General features: G+C 46.3%; 1 protein-coding gene across 1 annotated transcript; it reads right to left on the minus strand.

Moving 5' to 3' along the window:
• Positions 1-781: 781 nt before the first annotated feature.
• On the minus strand, positions 782-13,906 carry LOC144141426 (15-hydroxyprostaglandin dehydrogenase [NAD(+)]-like). Its single transcript, XM_077672988.1, has 4 exons — positions 13,853-13,906; positions 7,391-7,467; positions 4,544-4,695; positions 782-966 (listed from the first exon to the last, which is right to left on the minus strand). The coding sequence occupies exons 1-4, from the start codon at positions 13,857-13,859 to the stop codon at positions 861-863; spliced, it is 342 nt and encodes a 113-aa protein (XP_077529114.1). The 5' UTR covers positions 13,860-13,906; the 3' UTR covers positions 782-860.
• Positions 13,907-13,912: the final 6 nt, after the last annotated feature.

The raw sequence follows: 13,912 nt of genomic DNA on the forward strand, positions 1-13,912 counted from the left end.
TCTTTTGTGTTTTAGGGCTCGCGGAGGTTGTGTGACGGACTCAATACTTCCCTTTCAGTAAGCCTATTCGACAAAAAACATTTCGTGTTTCAAAAACACCCTACCAGTCTCAGCTTGTGCTTGCGAGCAGGCATCAATGCCTGCTTTTTGTTGCACTTAACCAGAATTAGATTCTTCCACGTTGCCAAAAAAAGAGAAAACTCCCCGGCCAGTGATATCTCTAAGGCCGCCGAAAAAATCGCCACGATCCGCCCCCTTCTACTGGTCTAATGGACTACACGGCTTTTGCCGCGTAATCCGCGGCTGAGTGAAAACGGAACGATAATGCGTTATTTTTTATCTCGCTTAGCTTCGGGGATATATGTGAACGTATTTTTATAGTTCTTGCGAGTGGAGATTGCTGGGACAATAAACCCGAAAATACACTCCCAGTATACAGTGGTAAGTGCTGCTGGGCCCTTTAAAGCATTGATGATTGCCCAATGTAGTATGGTGCGCCACTGTAAAGACGTGACGTAGAGTTTGCTGAAGATGGCAAGTGGCTTACAGGTATATTAAGGGCTGTGCGGGTCTCAAGACGGTGGCTTTTATGTTTGTTGTGTTGACCAGTTGTGGGGTGGACGTGCAAGTTTGAGAAACGGCTTGTTGGCTGAACGAAGCGAATGAATTTTCTGGCCAGGTACTAGCCTAGTGTACGGAGTTCACTGCGAAGGAAAATCATTAATGGAAGAGAAAATTCAGCAAGCTGTAATTGGCAACTGTACATGACTATTATGCTGCCTTTATTTGTGCTTGTAACTTTGTCCTGATGAAATAGACATTTTCAACCAAGTTCTAAATAGCACCAGAGCAAGGCTATCTCACGGCTCGTAATAAGAGACGTCAGTCGCTGTCATCATCGTGAGAGCAGAACCGTTGCGTTGGTCGTTGATTAACTTGAGGACTCCTTGGGCCGCATCTCGTGTCCTGAAACAAAATAATGAGTGCTTAGGTGCCGTTGATGACGAAAGAGTTGGTGATGCTGGCTACGAATGGTTGCTTCTTTCTTTTTTCTGCAGCTACATGTCAACAAGGGGGGCTTGACCAGATCTAGGCGGCTGGAATAACACTACCATCTGTAGTGGTACCGCTGGCGCCCACGTCGTGAGAGCACTTTATTTATGTCGTGTAGGTGAGAACTAGTGTCCGCCCCACTATGCGCGTGTACAATGAGGTCACATGTGCGGCAAACCCTTCACGCCATTGCCACCTGCGGTGAGTCACGTATGCTAGACCATTCCCCTCGCCGTCCCGCTCCGTTGAAACCAGCCGCTCCAACCAACCCCTCGCGCTGAGACAGCACTCGAACGACGGAGTTGGAACGTGGTGTTTGAGAGCCGACGTGATGGCTCCGAAAAGCCAAAAGGTGGAACGATTTTTGTGTTAATTAAACAAGTATTAAAAGTTTTTACTAAATCTCGGCCATTGCCCTGTAAAGACTAGTGTACTCGTCGGATCCCTGCATAAATCACGGCGTCTGCGTGGCTCCCTACACGAATCTACCCAAAGCAGAAAAAGAGCAATTAAAAATTGACCGCGTATCTGCTCCTTTCGTTGCAAATGTCACCAGAAGACGATAGTCTTTATCGACTTTTTCCAAATAAATGCCTCCCGTTGTTTCCCGCTCAGCTTTCATGTGGTTCCTCTTGCGTCGCGCTCCTGCCAAGGTAGACGCTAAAAGGTCGCTTAAATCATTTTAAATATCCCGCGTTCCACTGCTCCAAACCGGGTGTCTCGATGCCAACGCGGCCGTACGGTGAAGACGCGCGTGAATCGAGGCGGCCTACTCCAACGTTTAGGGAACCGCGTTTCCCCACTCCACGTGCGTTTCAAGCAGAACGTGTAACCTATCTAGTGGAACCTTTCGTAACTGTTGGCGGTTTATTTCTTAAAATGGCGCCAGAAGCTATAGTGGCGCGAGCGACGGCAGACGACGTCGTAATAATTTTTTTTCTGCAGTTGATGAAGTATTTAATTTTGCAAAAGTCAAGCATGTATGATTTTTATAAAGGAACCCTGCAAATATCACTTCTGTATTAATTTGTTGTATTATGTTGGCGTAATGTCTTGTTCTTCTTCAACAATGTTGACAAGAATGAACATTACACAGGACTTAGCCGGGTAGATGTAGCTGTGACTATATAAGACTATTACGAAGGCATTGTTTTACTTTGGCCGGGTGGCTGAATCGAGCCACAGAGAGACAGGCAGACTGTCAGACAGACAGACCAAAATTTCTAGATTTAGGTAGCCCAAGAAAGACTGTCGTTTTTAATAGGACCTAGAAAGCTCCAAACACACCTAATATTTCCGCCTTGTCATTCACGCGAAAACTCACTTGAGATTTGCGCCCAAAACAACATCGCACAATCGCTTGAGGCCCACAATTCAAGCCATGGTCACACTGGGAAAAGCACGCACAAGAAGGGCCATCGGATTCGACCTCCACCCCTCGCATCCACGTCGAGGAAGCATTCAAGACAATATCACCCGCGCACCCTACGAAAATCCAGGTCAGGCAATTTAACACGCGCCAAAGCCCTTAGCAAGGTTCTTCAGTCATCATCATCATCAGCCTGTCTACTCCCAGTACATAACTTCCAACAGAGTAGCATACACTGATGCAGCCGTTGTAAGGGCCGCTGAAGTGGTACCTGTGGCATTCATTCGTGAAAACAACCGTCAAGTTACAGCTCTACTCCCCAATATAGTAAAACAGGCAACCAAGACTTGAGGCCAGGTGGCTATTGTTCTGGATAACACTCAGTACTTTTGACATTTGTTGCATCGTGAACCGATGTCAAGAGACCTTCCGAGCACACTCACATGTTATCAGTTTCTTAGAGGTTCATTACATCCTCGACACCTACCCCACACACAAAGGAGGGAAGTGGGCTATCAGCATACATGGAATCCGTCTCATGTTTAGAGCTTAGTGCGAGGTTATGCCCAAACCTATCACGAGTCACGCCATGAAATTGAAGCCCATGTCACCATTATAGGGGACAAAATATTGGCTGGCGATTACGATGCTCCCTAATGCGAAACTTGAGCGCTGCACGAATTGCAGTCTTCGCAGAGACGGCGCATAGTTGCTGCGTCTCTGAAACGGATCACGTCACCGCAGAACCAACGATGGCGCGCGCTACTGTGGCGCTATCTCACAGTGCGTCACCGTCACCGCTCATGTCTCTCTGGGCTTCGGCATTACTCCTTTCCCTTAACACTTCCCCCATATTTTCCGCCTCGGCGTTTCCTATTGGTTGGCTCAGTTACGACGAGTCCGACGGCGACGGACGATGCGAAGCCACAGGAGCGGGCGCTGAAGAAGAGCTGTGCACCAAAATAAAAAGCAACGGGACCCACCCATCCCACTCACCACATAGAAAAAATATTCCCACGTACTAGCGGGAGAAACAGCGCCTCTATCACCGTCATACGCTTGATAAAGGGAACAAGTAAAGCGGCCTCTGCTACACACCACTGTCCACGCGACGCCATCCAGGTTCTACCTCCTACGCCAATTTACCTCTCCTGTGTGCCTATTCTGTCCCGTTGTCCCGTTCGCTATGTAATATTGGTACGATACCGTAACTCCTAACTAGCCCATATCGATGCCCTGACAATCCAGCTTTATAGAACACTGTACTCCGTCCTTCCTTCTTTTTGTTTGTAACCTCCAGATTTCACCTTCTGATATTTCAATGTGCATTTCTACGAGTCGAGTAAAAACTGGTAGTTTTGTGTTTAATCCCTCACTTACACCACTCTCAAGGCCGATAAATCAGATCCCAACAGCATGAACTCAAGCTACATCCTCCCTTTTTCCACACTGCCCAGAGCCTCCCCCTATGTGAATAAAGGTCTTAAAACAATTTGCAGCAGCGTAAGCAGAAGTTTTTTTTATGTCTAGTGTGCCTTTTTTGTCACGCTGTCTCATTCGCCGAGTAATAATGACCCACAAACGTGACATTCAATAAGCAATGAAGAAAACTATGTAAATAAAAAAGGCAGTCCGAATTGACCCTGACACCTTCACCCGCATGCTCCAACTGTCAACAGGCCCGAATCATCGTCTATCACAGGTCTATGCCTGACATAACACCCAACAACCCATGATTATGAACGGCACCCATGATTATGATACCACCTCACAGCCTCCCAAACGGCCACCAATGACTCAAATACAGAGGGTCACCGCCGGCCAATCGTTCTACCCTATGACGTCTAGTCTGGGTGTAGGGACCGCCCAAAAGGCAACGCCTGCAGTGATCTTTGCGGTTTGTTATAAAGTAAATTCCTCCTCTTAGGATACCGACAGAAAAAAGAACAGTTATTTGAGGTATATTTGCAAGGAACAGCCGAAATAATTATGGAATGTCTTTTTCTTCAAAAAATTTTAAGACAGCTTGTTAGCACCGCTGGCAGGACTTTGCGCAAAAGAAAGTACTGGGATAGTTAACACCAGTTGTACTGTTTTCCAGTAAATTTTCTGCTTACTCACGTTATAGTCTCTTTGTCGTATTCTTCAACAAGTTTCGCAGTTTTGTCCGATGCTCTGAGGTTATCCAAGAGATCGTAGAAGAGCTGCGTTTTCATTGCTCCGGGACACAGGCAGTTGACGCGGACTCCACTTCGGTTGTAATATAGGCCGGTCTAGAACAGTAGAAAATCTTGTCATTGCACTTAATAGAGTAAGACAGTTAATCTGAGTAACGAAAATGTTTTTCTTCAATCTTCGTCGCGCACGAAGCTGTGATCCGTAGCTGGTACCAGATTTGTTCTTGCCCTAGACATAGTAGGCAGACTACACTTTCCTCAAAATTCCGTTTCGCTTATCAAGAGTTATTGCTCCCCCTCTAATAATTACGACCTCACTACGACAACGTTTGCCTAGGAATACGTTGGGAGACATGCTTGTTCCCGGACTTATCTAGCTTCCGAAGATGTGTGTTGCTTGATAAGGTCAGCCCAAAATATTGTTTCTCTTGCATCTTTGACGCCGTATTACAATCAGCGAGTGCACAATATTTCCATCACTGCTGTTTGACGCACGTTCTCTTTATACAGGGACAGGTCACTGCTCAGAAAGCGCGACGAATAAGTACACCCAGCGCCACCCCGAGGAAGCTTAAAAAACTTTGGGTCTGTGAGATACAGACGGCGGGCGCGCGTTCATATGTGCGACGCCTCTTTGTTGTTTGTTTTTTGCGATTGTGAGACCGTTTTTGAAAGCCTGGAAAACTGTTCTGGTGAATAGTTTCCCCATGTTTCAAGTGCTTTTTGGCGGTTTCCGGACAATTAAGGGGCTGGACTACTACTTTCGGCCTTGCGTACGCGAGAAGGGGCAGATATTGTATGTTGCCGGGAGCGTGTTCGCCGTGGAAGACATTTACGGGATAGACATCGTTGCGAAGTGCCATTCTCAGCAAGGGATGCGTATCTACAGCGCTTCTCTCCAGGACAGTACCACGTTTTTTGTGTACCATGGCATAATGAAGTGATACAGCGTATACAACAGCGCTCCACGACAGGGGCGTGTTTGTGTTGTTGTTTTCTCTGTTCGCGCAACTACACTACATTTACTTTTTATGTGGCCCTTCTTCAGTTCGGTTGGTGTTGCCACGATTAACAAAGCATTCTAAGCGTTATTAACTGATGAAAAAGTAAGCCCAGTTCCACCCAGTGTGAAATCTGCCGATACAGTAGAGGTGCTTGTTGTGTTGACGAAGATTCCGCTGAGTTTCCGCTTCTTTCTTGTCAGTGATGTTAGAGTCGTGTTAGCGGTAACTGTCATACAATTTTTTCAGGCCGTTCAGAATTATCCATAAAGGTATTTCCTCCTGCCGGCCCTCCTCTGCTTAAAAATAATGTAAACTTTTCGACTACGCAAAATGCATTAAAGGATTCAAATAGAACGTGTAAGTGCCACGGTGCCTTTGATAGCATGCCACGCTCTCGCTTGGAATGCGTGGCCGAATTGCGTACGCTTCGGGGAACCAAATAAGGCACTAGGCGGGATGTGGCTTGACATTGCTTTCGGCACCACCCGCGAAGTACTGTGAGCATATTCTTGTGCCGCCTTTTCGCGTCAATTCGGTGCCGGCAATGTCGCTAAAAATAAGGTCTTACGGCTGATAAAACGATAGTTGCAGAAGCCGTATACCTTGTGTCATGCATGTCAAATACTAACGCATGCGATTCACAACTATTGCAGTCAGAGATGTGTATGAAAGACTGAAAGCAAACATTTTAGTTTTACGGCCCTTCGCGTCTGCGCTGCTTATAAATAGCAATCGTACTCACAATTTCACCTCTTCCACTCACAAAAAGTGTCATAATAGAATGCTTTGTAGGGCGCGTTGGCTCGTGGCTTCAAAAAATTTAAAAGAGTGCAAAGGACGAGGACAGAAAAGCACAGTAGACTGGACGAGCTTTCTTACTTGACTCTTCGTACTGCAGAAATCCAGTTCTTGCGACATTCATTCTACAACGGGTGCGCGGGGAAAACTGTACAGAACGATACCAGGCTGCCCTTCGCGATTGTGGCAGTTTTCCACGCAGCAGAAGCGGCGCTGCCATGAATTATTTCTCGCACCATTTTGATCCTTTCGGACACTGCAACTTTCCTATTACCACTAAAAAACTTCCACTACACAGCGTCGAACCGAGAGCAGCGCGCGTTTTCGCGTACACTGAACGGTCGGTCGCGACATCCACCGACCCAAAGTTGCTAAGCGGTGGTGAGAGGCGGCGCTGCAATTGCGGGCAAACGTCAGTGTCCGGTGCCTATACACGGCCGGTTTTATTCCCAGTGTTCATAACGGGTCCTACTTACTGCATACGTAAAGCGGATATGCGGAAACAAGTCATTTTAGCACTCCGCAATTTTCTTTTTTCTTGGGGAGAAAGAGAGGAACGCTTCAAATTACAAGACGCGAAAAGCACAGAGTGGTTCAAGTACTGTCGCAAGAAAATGATCTGATTGTCGTTGCGTTCATGTGTTGTAAAAGCAAGCTGCAGCCCTCTGTAAATTTGCATATGGCATCAAATTTGCCAATGGAATTCCTTTTTACTACTTATGAGTTCCCTTTACGAATGTTGATTGCAGGCGTCTATGACACTGGTACCGACGGGTAAGGAATTGGTGCCCATTTTAAAATAGGAGAGGGAATTTGAGCTTTTGCTTTTACGGCTTTGTTTTTTTTTTCGTGCTTCTTTTATGTTGCCACAAAATCCCGCGTAGCTTACACACTCAGCATGTAGTGGTTTCTTCAGTACCACAAACAACAATGGGTTCAAAATGGTAAACTCTAAATGTGCGGGAGTTCAGAATGACAAAAATCGTTACCCCAAAGCTCCTTGTCATGCCGAAAACGGCGCACTTCGAGGCCGTGTAGTCTGGTGCGCAGGGCATGGGGTGCACGACTAAAAAAAAGATTGAAGCAAAAGTTAATGGAATGAAAGAGAGGTTGTCATGACGAAGCGTTACGACCAATTACTAAGCACTGGGAGAGGGAGAGCACAGGGAAAAATGGGGGGTATTGGACGAATACGGTGGTGAATGGTATGAGTATTAGGTGCGTTCAGAGTGCCACTCAACCACCTCGTATGGATCTGTGATACAGGATAGGTGATTCCCTTTGAAGCGTTGTTCAAGCGCCTAGGAGTGATTGTTTCATTTCTAGCGCCTAAAATAGGAGCTAAACACATTGACGGTGTAACGCAAAAATTCTAGAAAAATTTCTACCTGCTACGTTACTCTGTCAAAAAGCACTGGCGCAGGAATTTTGCCATTCAGCAGAGTATAATACCTACATTTAAAGAGAGCCTACAACACTGTGGATGAACGCTTTCACTCATTCCTTCAGCTCTGACTGTATTGGGAATATAGCAGTTATCGCCAGCACAGAGCGATACTGTGTGATTTGGGCGCCGCAGCAGATGCACCTTAAAGTTGCTGCTTTGCTTTTGTTACGGTTTTCTATTAGGTCGCTATCTAGCATGCTTATACCTTCGACTGAAAGGAAGCCGCCCAGGAGCCATGATGTAGCCGTGATGTGGATCAACAATCTGGCTTCCATAAAAATTGTTCCACCGAAATGGTATTGTTTAATATTAAAAAAAGAATACTAAATAGTTTTGAAAATAAAGAATGTACCGTTGGACTTTTTCTAGATTTCAGAAAGGCATTTGAATCCTTAAGCATGGCATATTGTTCGGTAAGCTTCCCTTCTATGGGATTCGAGGTGTCGCCTTAAGTTTGCTCCGTAATTACTTATCCGAACGCTTACCCTTTACCTTACCCTTACGCTTACCTCAATGGCTACCGATCGTCGACGAAAGGTATTTCCTGTGGTGTCCCTCAAGGTTCAATTTTGAGCCCAATGCTGTTTATTTTACACATTATGACATTGTACATATTCCTTCCACTCCTTTTATTACGCTTGTACATATTCCTTCCACTCCTGTTATTACGCTCTATGCCGATGATACTAGTGTGTATTCTTCTGGTCTGTCTTTGCGTAACTTAGAAACATCTGTTATTAACTGGCTCATTGAGCTATCAAAGTGGTTGACCCTAAACAAACTTGAATTAAACGTCAGAAAAAACAAAATATGTTGTTTTTAAACCCAGAAACAAGCTAGCTGATTATGACCCTTCGGTAGAATTTTGGAACACATCTATCGAACAGGTGCCCGTTTTTAAAGTTCTAGGAATTTTTTTTGATAAAAACCTCAGTTAGCCTCGTTACATTAGTAAGGTACACGCCGTTGTGTCACGGTCGGTTGGTTTGCTTTATAAAATTAGGTGTCTGGTCCCGGTCTCGCTCATGCGACAAATCTACTACACGCTAGTGCAGCCTCATCTTCATTACTGTCTTTTAGTATGGGGAAGCACGACGGCAACTAATTATAAACAGACTTCTAGTACTACATAAAAAGAGCTCTTCGCTGCATTGAGAATGTACCTAGTACGCACCACTCTGCCCCGTTATTTCTGCAGCACGGTATTCTTACAATACATCAGTTGTTTGACCTTAAGCTTAGTCTTTATATTTGTAGGGAAATATCAAAGAACTCAATATTTTTAGAACAATACCAATATACCAGTATACCAGTAAATGTGCATTACGATCTTCGGCCGAGTTGTTTTAGCACACCAATGATCCGACCAAACTATGGTATGCAAAAATAAGACCACCAAATTCCTACCTATCTAAATAGGCACACAGCTGTCGCAGAATTACTGCCACACACCACGACTTGGCTCGCGCTAAAGAAAAAAATTAAACATTACTTAATGTCCAGAATTCTGTAGCACTACTCCGTATAGTTTGTATAGCGCTACTCTCTGTAGTTTGTTATAATTTTTATTGTGCGCGTGTTGAGCTTGCTGCTGTATTACTTTTGATAAATGTACAATCTCGGTTTTCTTGCATTTTATTGCAATTAAGTGTGGAATTGTGTAGCGTTACTCTGTGTAGTTTGTAATTATTTGTGTTGTGGGCCTATTGTAATTGCTACTGTATTATTTGGAAAAATCTATAATCTTGTTTTTTTCTATATTACCTTTGTATAGCTAGTTGTCATGTTTTTATTTCTTACCGTTGCTGTGCAATGTTGCAATGTTACATGTCATGGGTTGATGGCCGCCGTCAGGCAGAGTTATCTACATTTGCCTCTACTCCCGAGACATGGTTTGGTTAAATAAACTAACTGAACTGAACTAAACGGGTGACGTCAATCAAGGGGGAGAACAATGCTCATACCGAGAAAGAGCAAAAAATCGTGTGGCCAAGCCAACGCGTTATCTGGTGGGCGAAGAGCAGTAATTCCTAACAGCAGAGTTGTTTAAGCTTGTGTTAGGTACATTGGTGTTAGCAAAAATACTAAGAAAAAAGCCGCCCGCATCTTCCCACGGGGGGAACTCGAGTAAATGCGTCGCATCTACTCGAGGCAAGCAAAGCATCACGTCAAGCGAAAGCCAAGCAAAGACACCCTTGACTGAATTCCGAACGCGTGCTCCGCCGCTTATATACGTTGAAGGGACTGCGTAAGCCGGTCCCACTTGACGACGTTGGCGTACTTGTAAAGCGGCGAGGACCGTAGGTGTTTGAGCCAAGCGCGGACGTTGCTTCGCCGGAGAACGGCACACCGGTTATATGCGCAGCGCGCCCGAAGGAGAGGAAACCGCGGAAGAGAGAGTACTGCACGTGCGCCGGCCCCAGCGCGTCTGCCGCGGCTATGACGCAACGTGCCGCGGCTATGACGCAACACAATCCAACAAAATCCACTTTAATCCAATCTAATCCAATCCAAATCCAAGCCAAGCCAAGCCAAGCCAAGCCAATCCAATCGAATCCAATCTAATGCCCTCGCGAGAGAGTGTTCGAATCCAATCCAATGCCCCTCGCGAGAGAGTGTTCGCTTTCGCCTCGACTCGACGCGCATGCGCAGTGAGCGTGCGGACTACGGACGCCAACGCGGGTGACATCGTGAGTTACTGAAATGCTCTGCATTTAAAACTACTCCTTTAGAGGGAGATGACCGGCATGACCTTCGCCCAGCCGCGTCGATAGAGCCAAGCCCCTCGTAGCTGCGACGTCCTTGCCACGCCGGCACGGCACGACGTTCGAGAACATTCTGCCCAGAGCTCGCGGCATGACCTCTCGCGTACTAGTCTTCGCGCCAGTTTACGTGCATTCGCGCCTCAAGTGGGAAGCAAATAAAAGCTCGCGCTACAGTCGCCAAGTTTCCAAAGCCGGTTCCCGCGAGTTTTAGCGCGTACTAACGCGGTCCACTTTGTGAGACATGTAAAAGCTTGCGGACAAATTGATCCGGGCCTGCCAGTCACGAAGGGAGCTTTGGAGCGACCGAAGACTGCTACTCCCGAGAAAGAAGTACGACGCGAAAATCGCCGCGCCGCTGCTTGAGAACAAGTGTGACAACTTGGCTCCAATTCCGAATATTTCGTCACTGAAGCTTTGGATAAAAGTCAGCTAGTTGCAGAAATGCAGTATTTAAGAGCTCGTGTACATGGTACATACTTTTGCGGGAGCTAATGACGACCCAACGCAGACAACTTGACCGAGTTTCGACGCATAACCACGCAGAATATTTGGTCGAGACTCGAAGCATAACCATGCGGAAAACGCGGCCGACGCTCCAACCGTAACCCCACATAAACTTAGCCGAGCCAAGAATGAGTTCAGAGGAGCAGCCAGCTTCGCTGTTTTTCCATCTTTGCACCACGTGTGGAAGCAGCGCCAATTTTTTCTCTATGTTTTTTCGCGACCTCAAGGAACTCAATTCTGACTACTGTATGATAACTACCAATACTAAGTGCCAATTATACGCCTCGAGTACTGCCTGTTGGTGCGCCATTGAAACCCCCTAGCGGCCCGTTTTGAAAGCAGCCGCGGGAGGCTACGCCAATCACCTCTGTCACCGCTGCTTTTGCTGCACGTTCACGACTGACATTTACCATTTGTAAGCATTTAAATAGATATTTGTGTGAAGCAGTTACTCCGCCATCAAAGGTGGTGTTTTTAAGGGGAGTATAAACATTTCTCACGTGATCTTCGCGTGGTACATTCGGTCTATTTAGGCGCCAGGTGTGTTTCCTAGGACGGCTTCAAGAAACCAGCATATGCATGAAGCTGATAGTCAGTCCACTGCCCTGAAATGTACTAACAGTGTCCCCTTAAGCAATGTTTCCTGAGATGGCCATGCTGCTGCTATACACTACGAAGTATATTGGTTTGCTGTGCCTACGCATTCTAGCGGAGCACTCATACTTGACAGCACTCCAGTTATGCTTGCCAATATCATACATCAGATATTGATCGCTACTCTGGATAAGCCAATGCTGTATGAATTTCAGGTACATTCTTCGAAATAAGTGCTATGTTTAATGTAAAATTATACTGTGGAATCAGCATCCGACAAAAATTTAATGTTGGGTCGTCTTGTGGTGAGGCGAGTGCTCACAAACATTCATACATAATCCGTGTGCAGCGCGGGGACGGGCTGATTAGGCAATCCGCGTCCGCGATAAATGCCTTTTCGAAACATTATATGACACAGAGAGCCTGCACAATATTTCACAAACTGAAACCATAATGCCTTAACAGATGCCGCACTCTTCCAACAGCAGCTTCTGTCGCTTGTGAACTGTCTACCCTGTATACCGCAAAAAAATGCGCCCGCCGAATGATCAGCTGTTTGTTGAAATCAAGAAAAAAATGAAAGTGCACGAGCAGCGTGTGTGCATGATTACTAAAACCTTCATTCCTTGATTTCGCTCCACATTCGGACACAGCGATAGATGAGCGCCCCCCTCTCCCCCCACCCCCTTATGTCTGGTGAAATAAACGCGCATTTCGAATCTAGTTGGCCTGGTCAGCCCTACCACACGCACATCTATAGCATTTGGGAAGCAGCACTGGGTTTTTTCATTCGAGTACGAGGTATTCTGTTTCTTATGGACTTGCAGACCATTTGATTTTTTGTTGTTTCTGTAACTTTGCGTGGTTTTTGCTAACCTTCTCGCTTGGCTTAAATTCCCATAAAAGGCACACGTTACTGTCAGGAATTGGGTAATTGCATCGAAGAATCATATTTTGTACGACGTATATATTCAAAACAAAGCCGCATTCGTTGTCCGCACTGCAAAACGAAACACCCCTCTCAACGCTGCGTGCGAGGTCTTAACGCAGCGACAATAGAATTCACTTTTGCAGACGTATTCGGGGATGACAGTGGTGATGTGCTGCCGCCGTCGCCGACGTACGTGAGAGCGACCATGAAACGCACAGAATCGCGTCAACGGGTAGCTCTTGTTGGCGTTAGGGCACTCTATCAATACGAAGCTGTTTTTGAAGTGCCCTACACGCACACTTTCCTTACGACGTCACCGCAACAAGTAACGGAGGTCGCGGTAAGGCAACAATAAGCGGAAGAGAACCAAAGCACTGTATGAGCCCGTATCAGCCACGCAGCGCTCATCCAATGAATACCGTGGAGAGGCGCTGCAGGCGGCGCAGCCATTGCGAAGGTCGAGGCGTATAGGCACCAAAATTAGTACTAACTACTAAGCGCAAGTACTTGCATAAGCACTGCGAATTAGCAACAGTCCTATGAATACTAAGCACTAAGGACAATAAAAAGTACTAAGTACTGCTTATTGACTATATTCCTAAAGCAATTTTGATTTAAGGAAAAGAAAAAAAAAGGCGGCGTTTGCCCTCCTGGAGCAAAGCAGGAAAAACGAGGCCCTCTCCCTTCGCCGGACACCCAGCTATTGCCCCTCACATAGATTTCCGAACTTTCCGCTGAACGTTCTCCAGGACTGGCACGCCAGGATCGTTTCGTCCGCAGGCTTTTAATTCTATCTCACAGTGGACCGCGTTTGCATGTGGTAGAACCCAGGGAACCAGGATTGCGAACTCGGCGGCCGTAGCCCGAACTACGCGTCTCTGGTCCCCACTTCAGTAGCGAACGCACGTGAACTGTTCGGAACCGCCCGATGGGCAGAGAGTAGTTGAAAGTCAAGCTGGCCGACGCCGGGCTCTCCTCACGCGGCACACGTTTACGTGCGCTCGGAAGAGCTGTTTTATGGGAACGTGCGACAGCATGACAAAAAGCCTACGCAGCTCTGTTGTTAAAAAGTGTTGCAAGGTCTCTTGAAAACATTTTTCCAGTTCTGGGATTGCGGCTTCTGTAAACTACGTTCCTCTATTGGAATGAGTTAGTCAACAAATGTGCTCGCAGTTATAAGTAGAGAGAAACTAAAGAAAAAAGGAATCACTTGACATCGATGCAACGTTGATTACGTGACCTCCGTTGTAGCCGTTCTCCCGACTCATGT

The sequence above is a fragment of the Haemaphysalis longicornis genome, unplaced genomic scaffold, assembly GCF_048455015.1.
Source record: "Haemaphysalis longicornis isolate Haplotype H1 unplaced genomic scaffold, Haemaphysalis longicornis Haplotype H1 scaffold_6, whole genome shotgun sequence".
NCBI lineage: Eukaryota > Metazoa > Arthropoda > Arachnida > Ixodida > Ixodidae > Haemaphysalis > Haemaphysalis longicornis.